The sequence below is a fragment of the Solenopsis invicta genome, chromosome 2, assembly GCF_016802725.1.
Source record: "Solenopsis invicta isolate M01_SB chromosome 2, UNIL_Sinv_3.0, whole genome shotgun sequence".
NCBI lineage: Eukaryota > Metazoa > Arthropoda > Insecta > Hymenoptera > Formicidae > Solenopsis > Solenopsis invicta.
Window position 1 is genome coordinate 22321687 of NC_052665.1, and position 23391 is coordinate 22345077.

Below are 23391 nucleotides of genomic sequence, written 5' to 3' on the forward strand. Positions count from 1 at the left end.
CTAATAAATTCAATTTGTTCCCTTTCATTTCTGAGGTAAATTGTAGCCTTCGATGTAAAAAGTTAAATATATTGTATATTATTGTATGTTCATGTGTTGTCGCGGGACAGCTAAAATATTATCTACATGTCTAAAATAGAAATTCAATTCCGTACGTATTTAATTTATATTGCTCTAGATTTTCTAAGATTCAAAATTGATATTAATTTAGTAGAAAATGTATATTTTTTTCCACAAACAGCATAAATTTTGATAATTTACAGCAATTATGTACTTAAAAATTGATTGTTGACTCACATTTTTACACTTGTTTGTATAATAGGAAGATAAAAAATATTTTCTACGAAAATAAAAAATCTATACCTAAATCAATGAATTCATCAAAATAATTAAAAAGCGGAAAACGATGAAACTCTGAGAGTCATACTGCAAAAGGTTAAAGAAAATTATATAATTTATGAACATTTTATACTCGTATACGAAAATAATACATTAAAATTCATTTTTTAATTCCAAAAAATGTTATCTAAATTTTTCAAAATTGTATTTTATTTGCAATTAAATTATTTGAAACTCTTCTCATTAGATTCAATGCTATTTTAGAAAGTTGAAAAAGAATTACGCTCAAAAAATTTAAAAAATTGAAGAATGTTTTTATTAATCATAAATTTCTCAATTTTGATCTAACTCTTAAATAATAATATGAAAAAATTGGAGAACATTCTTAATCATAAGTATTTAAATACTCTCAAAAGTGATCCCTTAAAGCACGTGAAATATTGTGTTTAAAGAATTACAGGATCCTAAATTGAAGAATAAGATATTTTTCAATATTACGTCAAACTTTTATTTAAAAAGATAAACAATGTATTTTTATTTTGAAAATATGTATATTTAAAAAAGTAACATGTAAAGACAATTATTTAGTTTAGGAGGCACGGCGCTGATGATCTTAACCTTGACATATCTTATAGAGGTAAGAATTCTGATCAACTTTTTTTTAGAAATTATTCGGCGATCTCGACTAATTTTCGAGATATACTTTTAATAAAACTCATTTTCAAAATTTCATTATTTTCGTCATATGACATCTTGTATATGATGAATAGTATACTATTTCATGTGGGTTTACAACTTTCTTTTGAGAAGCGAGGCCTCCCCCCTTATGGAGCAAAATTTATAATTTATTCTGTTTAAGAATGTAAACAAAGCTATAATCACAGATAAAATTAGTAAATTGTAATCTAAATGCGTATTTATTCATTATCCATTACATATAAAATGTCATATAATGAAAATAATGAAATTTCATAAATGAGTTTTATATAAGTAAATCTCGAAAACTATACAAAATCACTGATTAATCCTTAAACACATTCGATCTTGAGAGAATTATGTTAATACATTTCTCGTCTAGTGGCCCTACTCAACGTTGAGAAACTATAACTTTGGATTCTAATCAATATTTTTCAATAATCTGTTTTTTTAAATGAAAGTTTAGAATCTCAGAAATGTGACTGTACAATCGGCATTAACAAAAAATGATTTGTTGTAAAGTTATAAAGAAAAAAACCATCGAGCGAAAATTGTTCAAAAATCCATTTTTTCTTTAAAAAATCATAACTTTGCAACAAAAAACTTTTAAAGACTTTAAAATATGATGTTTTAAAGTTAATGATATATATTTTCAAAAAAATTATGTCACTGTTGTTTCTTTGAAAACGAATAATATGTAACAAGGAGAATATGAAGTATTTTTTATTAATTCAAAGTGTTTAAATTTTAAAATTGATTTGTATCAATTAAAAGGAGATTTCAAACTTTTTTACATCCTGGTTCGAACTTCCTATCTCAATTTGTCTTCACACAGCAAGCGATCGAAATTTCATAAGAGGTCTCCCAGACCCACTAATGTGTTTAAAAGTTAATTTATAAGAAAAAGTTGATCGGTATCCTTGCATTTATAACATATATCAAAGCAAAAGTTATTAGTGCGATATCTTCTAAATAATTACCGATATAAAATTACATTGAAAAAGTTAAGTTTTAAATGCACTTTTCTCAAAATGTTATTTTTCAAAACCATGATAATTCAAAGATGATCTATCTGATCTGAAATGTTAAAGCAATATTTTTAATAACATTCAACATCATTTCCTAAAGGTTTTTCCTGATTTTTAATTTTGTTCTTAAATTAAAAAAAACCAAATTTTTTTCCAGAAAAACAATTTTTAAATTCAAATGTGTGTAATCTCATCTCAAAAAAATTAAATTTGAAAAAAATCTCTGTAAAAAGAATAAGATAAAAAATTACCTTTATAATTGCAGATGTTTCGAGACTACCTGTAACTACCATGCAAAACTGCAATTTTTAAACGTTATTGTTATTTATTTTCATATTCTAAATTTGCATCTTCTTATAGAAATATTTATTTATCTCTTTGAAATAAAAATTTTACATGATATTGAAAAATACCTTATTTTTCGATTTGCTATAAAGTCCTATCTTTTAAATATTTATAATTAAAAAACAAAATTTGCACCGAAATTTTATTAGTTTGGATTTTGTAATTTTAAATATTAAAAAGTGCCTTTGAAGTATATGAATATTTAAACGTTTATAATTTAAAAAGCGAAGTCCTAATCGCAATTTTATTATTCTTTATTACCCTTTACTCTCGTCTATTGTATCATCTGGAAATCATCCTTAGATTTTTTCTCATCTGTTGCCAAAATCCCTGTATATTATATTCAATGAAATATACAGAATTTACGCTTGTTAATTCGAATTAATCTTGACGTACTTTACTATTGACAGGCAGTCGCTTGCCGTACTAAAAGCAGCTAAGAAGTTCAATCCCAATCTAATCACGAAATCGTCGATAATGCTGGGGTTGGGTGAGACTGATCAGGAAGTCGAGCAGACTATGCAGGATCTGAGAAACGCCTGTGTGGACGCTGTAACACTGGGACAGTATATGCAACCCACAAAGAAACACTTGAAAGTTATCGAATATATACCACCCGAAAAATTTAAAACGTGGGAAAATATCGGAAATCAACTGGGCTTTTTATATACAGCCAGCGGTCCCTTAGTTCGGTCATCATACAAAGCCGGGGAATACTTCTTAACAAACATATTAAAACAACGAAAGAAACAGCAAATTGATGACCATACTACATTGTGATTGAAAAATACTACAATGTAGATGTGTTTAGTTAAGGTACAATAGGATTGAGTAAACAATAAATTCACAGATATTATGAAAAAAAAATTGTTGCATTTTAGTGATAGAATGATTTAAGCCAACATATTACTGTTAATATATTGATAATAAATATTCTGTTTTTTGTTTAGATTTTACAAAATTGAAATGTAGTAAAATGTAATTTTACGTTATATATAAATTGAATGCAAATAAAGTTCAGATTACTATTTCAATCCGTCTCCATGGCGATAGCAATTTGAGGATCCTGAGGACCTTCGTCAGCCGGTGGATCTTGTGGTGGTCTGCTGTCATCTTGTACAGGTGGTTCGATAGGCCGTCCACGTTTATCATCTCCCTCAATTTGGGATAAGTAAGCGGCTGTTGTGGTTTCATCGAGAATAGCGAAATCATAATTCTTTCCTACTATTCCAATTGATACATTCTGAAACATATAAACCGGATTCAACATCTTCTAAATCAAAAAATTAAATTCTTAAAATTAAAGATTGACAAGATTCTTATTGCAGGTATTTACAATTTCTTTTGTACACTTAGCAACATATCAGATTTTATGTAGGATAATTCTACAAGTACCGTATTGTTCTTTTGTTTAATTCACATCATGGAAACTATTTCATACGTATAAAGTACGAAATAAAGAGCATCAGTAAATTTGGTCCATTTCTTGGATCTCGAATTTCAAACTTTTCTTTATGCCAAATAGTACTATATAATGGAACTATTAATCACAGAGAAATTTTAAGATGAGCATAAGCGCGGTTCCGGGGATATAAAAAGTTGAAAGTGATTTCTTATAACACAGGACGCCGTTTTTAAACTTCTTTTCTATTGTTTGAATAAAAGTTACCATTTCCCATTGTATTTTTGCTCGCTGAACACGAATCTGGTAAGCAAATTGCTCTGTCACGTCAGATTTCTTAGAAAAGTGTCAAAAATGATCATTTTTACCTCACCATGACGTTAAAAAAAATCTATTTCTATCTAAAAATCTATCTAAAAAAAATTATTACGTCCGAGCTCCACGATTCTTTTCCTTCACTCGTACTGTCGGTAGAAAGTCTCGGGATGGCTCGACGCGCTCGATGCAAAAACCGCGTAGGCTTTCGCACTGAAATTTATACCGAAAGCCTATGACGGGTACCGTCCAGCGAGTACAGCAAAAAAGTGCGATATGAGAAGCTGTCATATCAGATGCCATGTTAAAGTAAATACTTCTCATTCACACACGAATTTGGAGATCGACGTGCTGCCGGCGAATGTCGGCACGGGGTCTCGGAATTCGCAACGACCCGATGCGAAGATTTCGCAAATTAAATTCTAATAATCAATGTAACAACAACATAGTGTAAGGTTAATTTATATAATTATCTTGAACGCGCTGTGCGAAGTTATCCGTCAATATGATTTTCGCTCTTCGAGCGAGCGAAGACGGCGTTAGAAAGCGTCGTGTAGCAACGAATGTAAACTACAAGAAAAAGAAGTGAGCGTCATTTTAATATAGACATTCTGTTTAGATCTGTTCTGCGAGTCAGTCACAATAAATTTTAATTAAATTTATACTTGGATTTTTTCCTTTCAAATATTCTACAATAGCGACAAACGAAACCTGCTTCTACATCAGTAAAACAGAAACTTCTTACAATGTTACCTCACTCACTTCACACCCACCCACATACAGGGTGATTATTAATGACTGTTCCCACTTTTTACCATAGGAGCACGCATTTGTAATTTCTAATATATTAATATGTTAGAAATACGTATCCGTCGGTAAATCATGCTCCTATGGTAAAACATGAAAACAGTCATTAATAATCACTCTGTATACTCATTTATAAAATCACATGTACAATAATCGTATGCATATGTATATTTTTAAGTTTTGATCTGAAGTTATAAATTTCTTTTATATTATGATTTCAATAGCAAGTAAATTTAAATGTTAAAGAATAATGTTATTTTTATTTTTAAATACATGTATAAATTTTAACATCAAACCCTTTCTACTTTATTTGACACCCGAGACCTCCGATTCCTCTCTCTCGTAAAAAGATAGCACTTGGTCCGATCCCGTGTAAAAGCGATTCGATTCACTTACACACAATAAGGACCTAACAGACACATAAGTTCAAAAAGGAGTCATAGTCTTCGTAACACTAACCCATTTCGTGCTCACTTGCTGCGTTCGACTTGTTGCACACGCCCTATAACATGTGTACGCGAAACCAACAGTTTGTTCCGTCCTACGCCTCTCCTTAGTCTCTCTCATGATTAAGTAAACAAACACTAAGACTTTCTCACGGTTCTTAGAGATTAGTAATAAAATATATGTAACGAAGTGAAACATTGTTTCTTATAGATTTTTATCACAGTTTTCGTCTAGTATGAAAACTCCCCGAGATAGATGGAGTTGAAGTGACATGTGACACCGTCTTTCACGAATCGAGATGCTTTTCTATTAAGAGTTCCCTTGCCTCTCACAGATTGGGGTGCTTTTTTAATGTGAGTGATAGATTTTTAGATAGATAGAAATAGACTTTTTTAACGCCATGGTGAAGTAAAAATGATCATTTTTGACACTTTTCTAAGAAATCTGGTGTGATAACAATTTACTTACCAGATTCGTGTTCAATGCGCAAAAATACAAGGGAAATGGCAACTTTTATTCAAACAACAGAAAAGAAATCTAAAAACGGCATCCTGTGTTATGAGAAACCATTACTTTCAATCCTTTATAGCTCTGAAATCGCGCTTATGCTCATCTTAAAATTTCTCTGGGATTAATGTTCCATTATATAATACTATTTGGCATAAAGAAAAGTTTGAAATTCGAGGTCCAAGAAATGGACCAAAAAAACAAGTCTTTTTATTGATGCTCTTTTACTAAAACTGTACTAAAACTTTTATATGGGACACATGTCACGAGTCAATTGTAGAAGCCGACCATTAAACTATAATTCTTTAATCTTTTGTTTTTCGTATTAAATTATAATTTCCATTGTATATTTTTGTCATTACTTTAATTGTGGAAAAGAATTTTGAAATCCATAAAATCAATTAAAAGATCAGAGTGTCCAAAAATAATCGCGTATAGAGACCAGTCCAGCATCTTAATCCTTTGTATCACAATGTAACTGAAAGCTACACCTGTCACCCAAGCTTATTTTATCAATGAATCAATTGTTTCACGTATTTCTTTAGCATGTTTGGTATTGCTGAATTGCTAAAGATTTCCTCTAACTAATAAATTAAGTTTTAGAATCATATTTTAAATTGTGATGTGACGCTTCGCAAGTGTCGTCACACCGAAGACATGGCCGCGAGGCGGGTTGTGGTACCTTGGATTGCGCCTTTCTTCTCCGGAAGGAAAACGGAAACGCGACTATTTTAATTGCAATATTTTTTTGTATCATTACTCCTTTTCTTTCTGCTTCGCCCTTCTATGTAAATTGTCAAAAGACAGGAAATGCGAGAGAGATGTAGGTTCTCGTTCGAGCGGTCGGTATCGAGAAGTATGTAAAGGTGGTCGTCCGGATGGAGGACATCGTGGGAGGAACCCGAGGAGCCATACTGGTACCGGCGACGCGTATGAAAGCTAATTTCAGAGTTCCACTCATTTCTGTATTTTCTCTCTTCTTTTCGAGTATTCTTCATTTACGAATATGCGCAACTGTAATTGATCTTGTAGAAATACCAACAGAGGAACGATCCACGACCGAGCGTACTGCAGGACACGGGGCGAGAAGCGGAAGGTCGAGGTCTGTCAAGGCCTGGCCAGCCCGACAACATCCTGTCCGAACGAAACGAGAGAACAGATCGCTACCGACGAGAAATTTCCAGGCGAATAGCCGCTCGCAAGCCAACCTAATATCAAAAGAGAGGATCCACTACCACAAGAGTCAACGATAGAAAAGGATAAACCCGCTACCGCGACAATCGGCGAGCGAGGGCAAGAGGCGCAAAGGAGAAGAGATAATTCACTACTGGGGTAACCGTTAATGGAGAGAAAGAAAGAAATATGTCACGGCGCTACCCCCACCAATACCACAGAAAATTTGGCGGGACTGAGAGGCGCGGTCCGGCTCGTCACTGTTCGGTGCGTCAACAACCAAAAAGAAGCAACTCAGATGACAACTGCCGCTACCGAAACTATTGTAAGCTGCTGCTCCGATAACCTTAACGCATAAAATCTAAGTGAAGGTTGATCTTCTCCGATTTCGTCCCGCCGATATTTCCGCAGTACCAAACTACGTACCGGCTTAGTTGTCGGGATTAATTGCGTGTTAAGTACCGAGAGATCAGCCGAGGACCCAATACCATACTGGATCCCTCTTGGGGGGGGGGGGGGGAATGAGCACAGACTGTCATTAAGAGTGTAATTGTCGTTATTCCGTATTTGATTGGGCGAATTGCGTGTGCAAAACTCGTGCAATCGCGGCTTATGCGTGGCATTACCGCGAGGACATTACCATTTCTTCAGAAATTCTACTACAGATCTACCGTATATCGTGTGAGTCTTGCCGCTTCAGAAATTAGTAAAAGCAGTCCGGTGCACGGAATTTCCACGATCTCCGCAAGATTTGAGGTACTGACCCCGTCGATCTCTGCGAGATTCGTTACCCCTATGAAATTACCGTTTAAAGAATCGGCTATCATATTACGAAGCTTAACCATTATTAGAGTACTTCATGCGCGAGGCATTGGATGATTACCGACGTTAATTTAGAATTGATACCACTGTGATTTTGTTACAATGTTGACTACGAATTAATTCCGCCGCGATTATGTTACGATAATAACTTTGAATTGATTCCGCCGCGCTTGTGTTACTTCGTTAACTTAGAATTGATTCCGATAAGATTGTAGTAACGACCTTAGTTTAGAATTCCACCGAAACTGCTTTACCATTATCCTTGTTGTACCACTGATAAATTGATACTTTAAATATATTATTATTGTCATTATAGATATTGCGTGTCATAATTGCATTCCTTTTCCTTCCTTCTCCGCTACTCTGAAGAACCTTTACCATTGGCTGATTGTGAGCGAGGAGGGAGTGAGATTTTTGTATACCGTACCGCTTAACGAATTTCTGAGTGGCGCGAGAATTCGTGCCTGGCGCCCAAAAATCTAGTTGCGATTACCGTCCCTTTAAGTTTCAATTAAGCGTACTCTCTTACGGCTGACAAGCGCAGAAAAAGTACGTTGTAAAATAAATAATTTGTTATTAATAAATACATAATGTTATACTCGACGAGACGAGCACACAAAACACTCGCGAAGAAAAGAACGAACGCACAACAAGAAATGATTAGACACTCTTTTATAAAAAGGAACACTGACTCTAATCAAATGACTATGTACAATTAATTCGTAGCGGAATTATTTAAATATCGCTTGACAGCTCCGCGTCCCGAAACAGAACAAAAGCCGACCGCGCTTCTTTTATCAAATCGATCGATCTTCCTTCGGCCAGCTTCTCAAGCTCAGCCAAAAAGCGAGCATAACAATATTGAAAAATTATCATTTTTAGAAATTAAATTTGTTTGCATAAAATGTAAACCTAACATAACCTATACTTACGGTGACCATATTTTCTTCGAGAAAATAAAGGACAAAATTTTAAGGGTTTATTCCTAATGTTTCTAAATCATTTTATGGTAGTTAGGAATCGAAGCATTTCAAAATTTTTTTGTGTTGTGTATCAAAATAAAGCACTTAGTAATTTTCTAATAATTTTAAACTGGTTTGATTGCGTTGGAATAAATTCTTTGAATTTGGAATAGGTTTGAAATGAAAAAAAAAAAAAAAAAAAAAAAAAATTAAACGGATCTAATCTGAATTTCAACCAAGTATATAATTATATAAGAAAAATTATCTTTATGTATATATATTTATATTTTATACATTTTTAACAATAGTATTTATACATATATATATTTTAACAAAAATAATAAGTTTTGAATGTATTCCCGAGAAAAATGTATTTGTTTTAAAGAATGATGATAATTGTTTTAAAAATCATGAAATTTTAAACAATTTTATAATTGCATTTTGTATAAATACCAGCTTCAAGAATCTTCAACTTCAAGTTGGGTTGTTTCTTTACTCCAAATATTATTTGTTATTGATAACATTCTCTTAGTAGGAGCGTTTGAGTCAGGAAAATATAAATAAAATTCTGTAATTTTTGAAACATTTTTTTTCTTTCAACAACCTTTAGTTAAATTAATCGAATAAATTCGCAGAAGTGCCAATAGCAATTCAATGTATCAGAATTAATTTTACTTTTCCTTTTCTGAGACAAATTAAGTGTCAAATTAAGACTGTAATTTTGTAAATAAAGTACAAAATTGTAATATAAAGGATACAATTTAAAAAAAAAAAGGACAAAATTGAGTTTTCAAGAAATGAATAAATCTAAAGGACAGCTACTTGAAATAAAGGACTGTTCTTTTAAATAAAGGACGAATGATTACCGTACCTATACTTCAAAATCACTATCTGAAGGTTCTTGAGATCGTTGATTATGAACTCGATGTCAAAAATTCGAAATTTAAAATTTCGGATTTAATATGGCAAACAAAGTTATCAAAATCAAGCGGATTCACTTGAAATTTGTTATTCAGATGGTTTCAAGTTCTCGAGGTTCCTGTGCGCGTTCGTGTGCGCATTTATGTACGCGCGCACGTATGTATTATAATTTTTAATAACTTTTATATATTAGATGTCTCATATTAATAAAAAAAACTTGAAAAAAAAATGTTTTAGACAAAAGTTTTATATCTGAAGGAGGACAAATAATAATAAAATTAATTTTTGAAAAAACCCATTATTTTTTCCGCTACATAATAATGATTGTACATACGCGCTGCGCACAAGTACAACGTTATTACCGCCACCAATAATCACCAATTTGGCGCCGTCACGCGAGTGGTCACCGCGGTTCCGCTGATGTCGCTAATCGCGCTTCCGTCTTCTCTACGCGAGCCTCTTCGGGCGCGCTTTGCTTTTGTCTTGCCGTCTTATCTGAGTCTTATTCTTATCGAAGCGTTCTATATCGGCAGCAACGCATAGGCGTCCGTACATGTTTAAGTTTTTTGTTAGATTGAGTTTACTGTATAAGTATAAAGGTTATAAGATTAGCTCATCACGAGCGTGAATAAAATCCTAAAGAAGTAAACGACTAACTGAAAAACAAGCCATTCAATTACCATCTTCAACCACGTGCAACCACACGGTTGAAGAAAATAGCACTGCACATAACGCAAAGGGCACAAACTCCCACAATGATTCTTCTAATTATTTTGCATATAAAAGTATTAAAGTTATCAAAAAATCAGTAGTTTATATAGATATTTTATATTTTTTCTGACATAATATTTTGATGTAAAACACTAAATATCTTGTAAACTATTAATTTTTTAAATAAATTTATGTTAATATTTTTGTGTACAGACTAATGAAAAAAATCAATAGATATAAAAAAATACATACAGTTACTTTTTTGCAAACAATATAATTTTTTCGAAAAACTAGATTAAGTCTACTTACTTTCACTGATAGATCGACTTCATTCGGTAAAGTATCACGTAACGCTCTAAGGCCATGCTTGACTAGCTCGTCAAGATCGGACGACAAAAATTCATTTAGGTGTTTCTCCAAATATGTCCTTGCACTTTGAGAACGCGCTCCGATAGCCATTGCTTTGCAATCGAAATAATTCGCTGATGGACATGTCTGATATATATGCGGCCCTTGATCCTGTTGAAGATCATTATTAGAGAATGAATATGCTATGATTTTCAATAAATTCTTACATCGTATCCAGCCACAAGTAAACCCACGCCGTATGGACGTCGATCGTATCTTTGCGTGCACGTTTGCATCTTATTTCCTAGAGATGTAATCAGACGGCCTACAGGTAATGTGTCATCGTGAGCGTACTTATAATTCAGACATTCAGTTCGCATATAACGGCTGCAAATAATAATTTGCTATTTTAAGTTAACTCTTTCGCTATTAAAAAGAACTACATAAAAAATATCATTCTAATGTTAAGAAAAGCGAAATTTTAATTTTTTTTTTTTTTCGTTTAAGCAATTGTTACCTAACAATAAGATAGTTTCTTTAATAATAGTCTTAAAATATATTCTCATCATTAACTTAAAATATCATTTATTTAAAGTAAATTTTTGTGTACATATAGAAAGATATATACTGTAAATTACTTCAATTAAGTAAATATTACTTATTTCATAAATATTTCATAAGTTCATACATCCGTAAATTATAAGTTCATCATAAGCGTCAAATTTATTATATATTCTAAATTCTAAAATGATTTAATACTTCAATCAAGAAATAAATTCAAATTATTTTAATTATTATTCTGATTTTTTTCTAATAAAATTTTGCTTTCTTCAAAAAAATCTAATTTTTTTAGTATAAGTGAAAGTGATATTATGGACATCCATTTATATTCTATTGAATAACTTTATTAGCAATCAATATTTTATATTATATTAAAAGTTAAAATTACTCGTATTATAGGATGTCAGCTCAAAATAAATTAATTCCCTAAAAATTCCAGATTTTTTCCAGCAATTTTAACCCTTAAACACAAGTAGGTCTGGGAAACCTTCCCAAAAAACTTTACTTTCGTGCCATTTTATTTTAGTTAAGCAATAAAGTTATTTAATTGTAACAGTCGATAGAGGAGACTTAAAACTTTTTTTCCACCTAGCCCAAATCTTTTTTCTCAATCCGTCTTCACACAGTAAGCGATCAAAAATCTAAGGGAATTTTCAATATGTGTTTAAGGGTTAACCCTCAGTTAACACACTATATTAGATTCGATATTTTGCCACATATGGGTGTACGTCACCCAATCGTTTTAAATTGCGTACATCTCGGTATGTAATACATAGACTTTAAACTTTTTTTTAATCAATACACTAGGTCAAGAAGAAGACAAAATAGGTGCAAAAAACAAGAAGTTGCACATATTCAAAATATTCAAAAGAGAAGGAGCAAACGACAAATGCCAAGCATTTTTGTAAACAACCCGGATGTACGACACCCAGGCCCGGTTTTTCATTATCCGGTTAACTTAGAGTTGAACTTAATCTGATGTTTTATTCAATGAGCTTCACTCATGATGATGACATAAGTGAAGCTCATTGGTTAAAACATCAGGTTAAGTTTAACCACAAGTTAACCTGATAATAAAAAACTGGGCACCAGTGTATCATCTGAGAGTTAAACAAAACCAGGTAAGTTTAGAAAACTTTTTAATACGAGGTGTGTTCAAAAAGTATCGCGAATTTTGTGTTTTTTCAAAAATTATTTATTTATTCATGAATATCTATTTTGTCCCCTTCAAAGTAATCCCCATGAGATATTATACACTTGTGCCAACGGTTTTTCCAATCTTCGAAGCACTTCAAAAAATCATTTTTTTTTTATCTTGTTCAGCTCCTCCTTCGATGCCGTCTTTATCTCGTCAAGCGTAGCGTAACGTCGTCCTTTCATGGGCCTCTTCAGTTTAGGGAACAAGAAAAAGTCACAGGGGGCCAGATCTGGGGAATACGGTGGCTGCGGCATCATTAGTGTGTTGTTTTTGGCCAAAAAGTCGCGCACAAGCAACGATGTGTGAGCAGGGGCGTTATCGTGGTGCAAAAGCCAATTTTTGTTCTTCCACAAATCCGGGCGTTTCTGGCGGATTGCTTCGCGCAAATTGCGCATAACTTGCAGGTAATATTCCTTATTGACCGTTCTACCCTGTGGCAAGAACTCATGATGCACCACGCCCCTGCAATCGAAGAAAACTGTCAGCAAAACTTTCACATTCGACCGAACTTGGCGCGCTTTTTTCGATCTTGGTTCGTGCGGCAGCTTCCATTGAGATGATTGAGCTTTGGTTTCCACGTCATAACCATAAACCCACGATTCGTCACCAGTTATGACCCTCTGGAGCAAATTTGGGTCGTCGCGGACAGAGTCCAACATCTCATTAGCAATGTTCATGCGATGCTGTTTTTGGTCGCAATTGAGCAATTTTGGTACGAATTTCGCGGCGACCCGTCTCATGCCCAAATCATTGATAAAAATCGAATGGCACGAGCCAATCGATATGTTTAGGTCCTCAGCAACTTCTCTAACGGTGATTCGACGATTGGCCAATACCATTTTCTCCACTTCATTAATTTTTTCGTCTGTTGTTGAAGTGCTCGGGCGTCCGGCACGCTCTTCGTCGTTCACATCTTCTCGGCCTTCTGAGAACATTTTGTACCACCGATAAACGTTGCTTCGGTCCAAGGTAGCTTCTCCGTATGCCACAGTCAACATTCGGAATGCATCCGCGCACTTAATTTCGTTTTTCACACAAAATTTGATACAGGTTCTTTGATCCATTTTTTTGAATAGGTAAAAATCGAAGACGATCCAAAACACGTGCAAGCAAAGCAGCTGTCAACAATTAAGTGAACATTCAAAATGGCCGAGCTTGTCGGCATAAGTGAGAGACCAACATAACGCCACAAAAAGATCGAAATTCGAATATACGTAACCCGCGAAAATTCAAAATTCGCGATACTTTTTGAACACACCTCGTACAGCTTTAAAATTTTATTATACATGTACTTTTTAATATTCTATAAACACAATATTATAATGAAAAGATACTTGAGATTTGACTATTAAATTGGGAAAAGTATTAAATCTGTGTCTATAATATATATATGGATCTCTTATTAGAAATACAAAATTCGAAAGATAATAAAACATACGAGAAGTTAACAAAACGTTCGTGCACTGAATTTTTTCTACCGATGTGATAACATGTAGGCTTCTATGCTAGTTCGATGTCGAGGGGAAAGCCTTATGAGTCATCAATTCAAGTTTGACTACAGTTTGGCATACCTATTTTTCTGTTTGTGAATGCAGTTTTTTTGCGCAGTCGAAATGGAACAAGATGTTTTAATCTAGCGTTATTTGATGTCATAACCAACATTAAATTTCTCGTAAAACTAAGTAAAAACAAGCAGAAAATGTTAGGAATTGTTAGGAATTATAGAAAGTCTTCCAGGTAAATATATCAAATAGGGGAGACGGCCCCGATGACTTTGACCTTGACATATGTTGTCAAGATCATGACCCTGAGTAACGTCCAACAAGTTTCAGCCGTCGCTCACCCTTCGTTAAAAAGTTATAATCATAAAAAGTTTATAAAAATTAAAAGCGATAACTACACATATACTCACATATATTCACATATACTCACATATACACATAAAAATGTGGTACAGAAAACAGGTGAGCAGGGGAGGAGCTCCCTTCCCCATATTTTTTCTAACCTAACCTACCCCTATTTTTGTTGAAATTTGTAATGACATTAGATTTGAAATTATGGGTTAGGTTAGGTTAGATTATGCGCGCACATGCACACGCACGCGCACACTGCGCGGAACAGTACTGATAGTTTGTAAGATCAGCCTCATTCCACGTGGAACGTCGATGGCCCGTTTCATACGTATTTTGACAATATTCCTTGTGTTTAGTTGTAGTCGGAAGAATAATTTGGAAGAGTTGGAAAAAAAGAAGGCTGATAAGAATATTAAAAAATTGTTTTAAAAAAAGAGCAAAAAAAGGAAGGTAGAGGAAGAATTTAGAAGGAGGAAGAAGCCAAAGTTTGGAAATATGGAGGAGTTGAGAAGAGTAATATTTGCAGGCAGGAAAGAAGAATGTAAATTAGAATATAAAACAGAAAGAAGATTAGACATAAACATAGGCATAGTATGGATATTAGTAGGGCGCGGATGTTCTCGTGTCGCGCGCGAAGAACCGCTACGTGCGAGTGAATCGAGTGCTCGCTGCATTTCTCTCGAGAAGACCCAATGCTTGCCAATTTAATAGAATCAGAATCTGTTAATAAATTGAATCCGGTGAACACATCATAAACATTTTTGTCATTTTTAATTGACATTGCCAATTTTTCGTGTAAAAATTTCGGCATTTTGAAGAAATGTGTTTTTACATAATCTCGAATTAATGCAGAAAATTTTTTCGTGTTTTGTTTATATTTATGTTCACATGAAGTAGATCGCGTTAAATAGGCCGCAGCGGTTCTTCGCGCGCGACACGAAATTATGCACGAACATCCGCCCCCTAGATATTAGGCATAGGCATAGGCATAGGCATAGGCATAGGCATAGGCATAGGCATAGGCATAGGCATAGGCATAGGCATAGGCATAGGCATAGGCATAGGCATAGGCATAGGCATAGGCATAGGCATAGGCATAGGCATAGGCATAGGCATAGGCATAGGCATAGGCATAGGCATAGGCATAGGCATAGGCATAGGCATAGGCATAGGCATAGGCATAGGCATAGGCATAGGCATAGGCATAGGCATAGGCATAGGCATAGGCATAGGCATAGGCATAGGCATAGGCATAGGCATAGGCATAGGCATAGGCATAGGCATAGGCATAGGCATAGGCATAGGCATAGGCATAGGCATAGGCATAGGCATAGGCATAGGCATAGGCATAGGCATAGGCATAGGCATAGGCATAGGCATAGGCATAGGCATAGGCATAGGCATAGGCATAGGCATAGGCATAGGCATAGGCATAGGCATAGGCATAGGCATAGGCATAGGCATAGGCATAGGCGGCATAGGTATAAGTATAAGGATAGGATAAATATAAAAAAGTATAGTTAACACTGATATGTAAAGGTATGAATAGATGAATGTATCCTTAGTATCAATTGTAAACCTAGTCTCCTTCTCGGTTTTGTATATGCTAAAGGTAAAAAAACATTCTAAATATACCATTGGTTTACAATTCCTGCGTTTAAAAACATTAGAGATATTATTTTATTCTTGTTTAACATTAAACAAGAATAAAATAATATCTCTAAAGTTTTTGAATGAAAGCTTGTAGAATGACAACCAATTTATTAAAGAATTATTTCGTTAACAAGATGTCGCGAACTGTAAAATACAAAATGAGATGAGCCATGGTTTATTCGAAAGGAAGAGTCGAGGGTATAAAAAGTGTCAGAGCGTTTGAGTGCATGGGCCTTCGTTTTAGAGAAATTTGCATGTGAAGATTGGCATTCGCCGCGCGGTACGTTAAGTACTATTGTGCGATAGGTTAAAGCGCGTGACTAAGGAGACTAACAAGGGGAGGACTAGGGACTAGGTAAAAGACCCTGGGATTTTGATCCTAATTTTTTTAGTTATTCTGGAGACAAAAAAAAAAGTTTACGTCTCCCGGCGTTTCATCGAATAGGCCTTAGTTTTGAAATAATAAATTTGTGAAAATTGGCCATACCGCGGCGCGCTATATGAACCTTCCCAGTAACTGTTCTCGCAACCAGTGCAGTCGGCTCCGTGCGTTAGGTGCTTGCTTCACAATCGTATGATCCGGGTTCGCTCCCGGATGTGTGCAATATTCTTTTTTCTTTTTTTTAAATAAATGTATTTATTTATCTTGATCATATTAATATAGTATGCTAATTTCTAAAATAGAAAATTTACTTTAATATCATTTTCTAAACTTCAATTTAAATTTAATTTGAAGGGAATTTGAATTCAAGTAATAATATTTGAAATAATGTCTGTCTATATAGCTTTTTCCTTCTTTTGGGGTCCCAAATCACGTCCCTAAATATTCGTAGCGATTTTCTGAACACCCTGTATATATGTATAACCAGTTTATATAATAAAAAAGAAAGAACGGAATGACAAGAAACTAGCAAACAGTATACCTCAATATTCTTGCATCAGCTGTTAAACCTGAGATGCTGATTCCCATATGTTTATCTATAGGTATGATTTTCTTTTGATGAGCCGACAATTCCGATGACGCTCTTTTCAGCGCAATAAGAACAGCATGTGTTTTACTCTTAAGACCTACAGTAGCCGATCCCAGCTTTACAGCTTCCATAGCGTACTCCACCTGATGCAGTCGTCCTTGCGGACTCCATACTGTCACGTCACTATCATACTGATTGCGGAACTATGAAAGGATATTCAATCATCGAATTAATAGAAATTATTTACATATTTATATTCAATCTTTAGTGAAAATTTTCTCAGAATTTATCATAATTTTTCAAAATTTTTACATTAATATCAAATTTTTTTAGAATTTTTGTATAAGTAATTTTATAACTTTTTAAAAAATTTCTCAGATTTTTTTATACAAATTGGAACATTTCAGTAATGTTGAAAAAATCTACATCTTTTTTAAATTCTTTATATGGTAGTAGTAGTAGCAATAAACAGGTATAATTAATAACAATCTCTAAAGTCATCTAGATCTATAAAGTTTTTGTGAGTCTCTGGTTTTTTTCGAGGTTAGCTTACCCAGGCAAAAATATTTTTGCATGTTGCATAATGTACGAGGGTAAGCTGAAAAGTAATGCACACATGCTTGTAAAGCGCAAACAAATAGCAAGATTGTGCAAAAAGTACATTAAAGTAGAATTCTTAAGCTTCAAAATCATATATTTATTTTTGTCGTTGCGTTCATCCAGTGTATTTCGAGAAGCGGAAGTATGAAGACGTGTTCTAGTGCTATGTCAACGGTAATTAAACAGCGTGCTGTTATCGAATTTTTAACTGCTAAAAAAGTGAGTCTTACTAAAATTCATCGTCGTTTAAAGATTGTTTATGATGACGATGCTATTAATAAGTCTACTGTAAATCGATGGGTAATGAAATTTCGTGGTTGCAAGCCTGCAAAGCCATAATTGTTAATGAAACACGCAACGGACGGCTGATCACTGCTACCGACAATAATCACCGCAAATTCGTTGACGATTTGATTCAAAATAACCGGCAAATCACTCAAAAACATGTTAGAGGCAGCCTAGCCCCAATAATCTTGCAACATGACAACGCTCGTCCACACACCTCTCGCGCAACTAGAGAGGCTCTGTAAAACCTGAAGTTAGATTCCACACCCTCCTTATTCCCTCGATCTCGTGCTTTGCGATTTTTATTTTTTTCATCTGCTCAAGAGACATCTCAGGGGTAATCATTACACCTCAGACGATGAAATAAAAGCAGCTGTCGAGTTCTGAATTCGAAAAAAGTCGGAAGAATTTTTCAGTGATGGAATAAAAAAACTTGTTACACGTTGGGAGAAATGTGTTAGCCTTAACGGTAACTATGTTGAAAAATAAATATATGATTTTGAAGCTTAAGAATTGTACTTTAATGTACTTTTGGCCCGATTTTGCTATTTGTTTTTGTTCGCGCTCTACAAGCATGTGTGCATTACTTTTCAGCCTACCCTCGTACTATTACTTTTAATCTTTTTAAGTGTATCGTATTATTAACCATTACTTAAATAATAAAAATAAAATAACAAGAACAAAATAAGAATGTTTGGACTTTATCAAGTTTTTTCCTCAGCATAAAATAATAATCTTAAGAATGGAAAGTTAAGGTAGAATCGTAAAATCGATAAATGTTATTAAAATTATGTATTTATAATTTAACAACAGAATTACAACATTAAAATTTGATTTCGGATTTTATCATATAATTGTATAAATATGTAACGCCATACGATACTATTGCTATTATTATATTAAATTAATAATTGTGTAACTTTAATTCTTCGACAATTTAAAACTTCGACGTTTGAATGTCGAAGCCTTCTGAATCATCAGTAATGTGAATCAAAATAATACTTAATTAGATGACAATAAATATAAACGTAAACAGTCAATCTGATTAACTAATCAAAATTCACTTCAAGTTTATTTAATGAGAATCACTGGATTCTTTATTTTAAACTCTAATATATCAAATATTATATGTAATGTGTAGTATTTCATATTATAATAATTCCAAATTGTAATTTAGAAATAATTCCATATTTTTGTGTATATACATTAGGATGGTTCTTATTTTTCAACTTTTGAATTTTCTCCGCGGCACCCCCCGTCATCCCCTAAATGATTCTAATTTACAAGAAAATAATCCCTGCCAAATTTCAGCTCAATTGGACAACGAGAACCCGTGCTGCCAGTACGTTGAACATTTGAATTCTCTTGTATTAAACTTTCAATGTTGATTTCTAAGGCGTATTTTCCACAAAAATCGACCTAGAGGACTTTTGTTTTATATGTATATCTTGCTGTTTTATATCGTTTGAGATCTTATACATTTCATTTAAACAATTAGGTGAATTGTTAATAATTAAAATAAAAATAAATAGTTATTGTGTTTTTCGATTTTTTTGAGCTGGTAAAATTGATCCATAAACTGAGAAAGTATTATTAGTATATTTGGGAGACAAATAAATGTCGAACAAGATTAATTTTACATGTTTTTATTAAAAAAGCTATTTTTTTACATTTAATATTACAAAATAACTAATAATTATAAATGTAATTGTTAGTCGTTGACATCATCTTTAATAAATCCAGATCATTACTTATACAAAACAAAGTTTGCAGCAACATTTCCAAAATATTGTACACTGTACTTTACCCACGAGCAATATACATCATTAAATAAACACGAAGAGTTTTACTTTTCATAAGTTAAAAAATCATAAGATAAAATAAAAAGCGCACCGTTAGAGAATTTTTCTGCTTTAATTCTTTGCTCTTGAAGTTAATAGTAAAATGTTTCTTATTTGATATTATGCATAATAAAGAAATACAAGAAATAATTTGCGTGACAAGATATATCTCATAAAAAATTATTCCAAGCAAATTATTGAAAGTATATTGCCATGTATTAAACAAGTTTTGAGTGTGCGTTTTATAATTTTCGATTAGTAAAATTGAGTATACGAGATAATGCAAGATTGGTGATACAAGTGTGCTAATTTTCTGAGAGAAAATGTGAATTCTATCTAAAGAAGTGAAGCATTGCTTTGCTAAATTAGAAGTTTTATATGAAAAATGGAGATATTGAAGCTAAGTTCAAGCTGTTCGTAATTTTTCAAATGTCTCACTTCTTGTATCATCAATAATGCACTATCCCGTATACTCAATTTTACTAATCAAAAATTGTAAAACAGCATAACTTATTTAACAAATAGCAATTTACTTCTAATAATTTGCTGGGAATAATTTCCTATATCTTGTTATGCAAATTATTTCTTAAAATCATTATAACAAATAGTGTATACAAATAGGGAAAATTCCATTATTAAAACATCAAGAGTAAAAAATTAACACCAGAAAATTATCTGTCACTGCACCTTTTTTTATCTTATAATTTTTTTTAAATTATGACAAGTAAAACTCTCTTCAAGTTCGTCTACTAACGGTGGCGCATACTGATCCTGGGTAAAGTATAGTATACAATATTTTTAAAACATTGCTGCAAACTTTGTTCTGTATGAATAGTGACTTGGACTTATTGAAGATGGTGTCAATGACTAACAATTATATTTATAATATAATTATTAGTTATTTTCTAATGTTAAATGTAAAAATTGCTTTATAAATGAAAACAGGTGAGATTCATGTTTGACATTCATTTTGTCCCCAAACATACTAATACTTTTTCAGTCCATGGATTATTTTACCAGCTCAAAAAATCAAAAATAACTATTCATTTTTGTTTTAGTCATTAACAATTGACCTAATTGTTTAAATGAAATGTATAAGATCTCAAACATTTCAAAAGAATAAGATACACATATAAAAAAAAAAGTTCTCTAGGTTGATTTTTGTGGAAAATACACTGTAAAAACCAATGTTAAAAGCTTAATACAAGAGAACTCAAATATTCAACAAGCCAGTGACACGGGTTTCTATTGTTCAACCGAGTTGAAATTTGGCAAGAATTATTTTTTTGTAGATTGGAACCATTTTGGAGAATGTCGCGAAAAAAATTCAAAAATAAATTTTTGTTAAAGAGTAAATAAGGATCATCCTAATATACATATATAAATAATAATTCTTTCTATTTATAATATTTTTAGCATTTTCTGAACAAATTCGTTATTTGCACGAATATACAAGATGTAACAATAAGGTAACAAACTTCAGGGCCAATCTCACCACTCCAACATGAAAAAAGTTCATATAAACTTGTCTGTAAACTCACTGTTACTGAGATATAGCTCAAAATGTTTATTAATATGGGAAAATAAAAAAGTAATATCTATTATTATTCAATACTTATTTTCAATTTTTAATTACAATGAATGTTCAAAGTATCTTCCATTTGATTAAATATCCCTGATACCAAACTACGCGCAAACTACGCGCAAACTACGCGCAGTGGCAGCAGATTCAATTAGATATGATGACAGCAGATTCATAGCCATCTGTGTTCACATTAAGCTCAGGATTTGTCGACAAAGCTTGCTAACATGTTAAGCAGATTGGAAGCAAAAATCGAGCAGAATCTGCACTGATCTGTGTGTGTGTGTGTGTGTGTGTAGGGGGGGGGGGCAATCTGATGGTAGACTAATAGCAGAAAACAAGTATAAGTTGCATATCCTGATTGATTTCTGCAACCAATCTGCTGACATAGCATGAGCAGCAGGCTTTATCTTATTTTTGACAGCAGTTTGTCAATAGCATCAGATAATACAAACACTGTGTGCAATTTGTTGAAATTCTATCATCAAAAGTTGATAGTACACCACACGTAAAGTCTGCTTCTACACACTTTGCTATCTGGATACATGCTTTAATATGTTGGATCATGTACTATCGCACTCTTTCAAAGATCCCAGAGCAATTGCAAATAGTGTTACAAGCATCAAAAAAGCATTGACATAGCATATCTTTGTTGATGATTGGAACTTCATTAAGGATTTTAAGTGTCATCACAAATAAAAATCTAGAGGATTGAGATCCTCCTACAATGGCTAGCGGACATAATACTTGAACATTTTAAGCTATATCTCAGTAACTGTAGGTTTACAGACATGTTCAGATGTATGAACTTTTTTTCATGTTTTGGTGTAGGATGCTTAACCCTGAAATTTGTTATCTTATTTTAGTTACACCCTGTATTTTTTGAAGCTTTGAAAGAATTTTTGGAAATTATCAAAAGTAATGGCCCTAATGTGTACCATTGGTTGCCCATACTGAATTTTCCATTTAAGCTATTTTCATATTTAAATAGATCATAAAATATATCCTGTCTTTGAATTGCACACATGATTAGCAATTATGTAGGTATGTTATTATCATAGTGTGTATTATCAATAGTACAATCTGAATGAATGAATGTAATGAATAAAACGGCAAACGCACGAATTTTTAAATATTATTCGTTCTAAATAATAAACAGTTACAAAAATATTTCTCGTTACCTAAAAACCGATACGATAAGTTTCTTTCTCTCGTGTACCTATAGGAAGCTCCAAGTAAATAGCTGAATAACCATATGCATAAAGAAAAATATTTAATCGCATTTTACACACGCAATGTCGTTTTTATAACAAAAATGCGATTATTTTTTGCCATAGTTATGTGTATTTTGACGTTTATTATGTGCAAATACACATAACCATAAAAATGGTGACATTAAAAAGACTTAGAAATTCTCTTTGTAGTGTTAAATGAATGGAATCGAAATATAATGTGTATCAATAATTAGATACTTACCATTTTTATTAGCAATTTTTTTATTTGAAAAAGTAAAAATATCCTTGCACAAAATACACAAATTTTGTGGACTAACTAAAATTACTTATCATGCAGTGACGAGCACTGCTACGGGTGGCATCTACGATGAGATACATGAATGCGGGAATAGACTACTCCCACCACGCATGAATGGATGCGTTCAGCAGAGAGTCGATTGTCCGTTTGTTTTCTGTTCCTGACCTCTCTAAATAAGTGTACACTTAAAATGAAATAGATAGATGTTTCAAAGTTAGCGAAAGCAAGAAAGAACGTTCCAGTGCAGTCTAGTGCAGGAATAGAAAACAAGCCTTGTGTATCACGTTAAGCTACGTTCAGATTCCTCACCCGGGTGCACTCAGGCATCATTCCATCCTTGTTTAACATTCGATAAACAACAAAAATAAAATGACATCTGGGTGCACCCGAGTGAGGAATCTGAACGCACCCTTACTAGAGTAAAAATTATAAAAGTGAACAAATTTACTAAAGTATTTATAATTTCATTGGTCAACACCTAGTAAATTTGC

The 23391-nt window shown here is 33.0% G+C and overlaps 2 protein-coding genes across 6 annotated transcripts in view; one reads left to right on the forward strand and one right to left on the reverse strand.

Moving 5' to 3' along the window:
- The window catches only part of LOC105204985 (lipoyl synthase, mitochondrial), a 35379-nt gene extending 31937 nt beyond the window's left edge, over positions 1-3442 (forward strand). For all 4 annotated transcript variants that reach the window (XM_026141305.2, XM_026141304.2, XM_039446115.1 and 1 more), the window contains exon 7: positions 2819-3442. In XM_026141305.2, coding sequence (XP_025997090.1) covers positions 2819-3188 — 370 coding nt within the window. In that variant the 3' untranslated portion in view covers positions 3189-3442. The remainder of the gene's footprint in view (positions 1-2818) is intronic.
- On the reverse strand, positions 3301-23161 carry LOC105204986 (proteasome subunit alpha type-1). Of its 2 annotated transcripts, none has more exons than XM_026141306.2 (5): positions 22844-23161; positions 17012-17262; positions 11051-11210; positions 10785-10994; positions 3301-3651 (listed from the first exon to the last, which is right to left on the reverse strand). In XM_026141306.2, exons 1-5 carry the CDS (start codon positions 22844-22846, stop codon positions 3439-3441), a joined length of 837 nt encoding a protein of 278 aa, XP_025997091.1. In that variant the 5' UTR covers positions 22847-23161; the 3' UTR covers positions 3301-3438. The 2 variants fall into 2 exon arrangements, with proteins under 2 accessions (XP_025997091.1, XP_011172573.1); XM_011174271.3 differs by lacking the exon at positions 22844-23161 and adding an exon at positions 18052-18120.
- Positions 23162-23391: the final 230 nt, after the last annotated feature.

Coding starts and splice junctions, on each gene's coding strand:
- LOC105204986 (XM_011174271.3), bottom strand. CDS start 18,105: ATGTTTTTGAGTGATTTGCCGGTTATTTTGAATCAAATCGTCAACGAA. Junction 11,211..17,011: donor GCTGATGCAAGAATATTGAG/GTATACTGTTTG, acceptor TATTATTTGCAG/CCGTTATATGCGAACTGAAT. Junction 3,652..10,784: donor AAGTCGATCTATCAGTGAAA/GTAAGTAGACTT, acceptor TATATGTTTCAG/AATGTATCAATTGGAATAGT.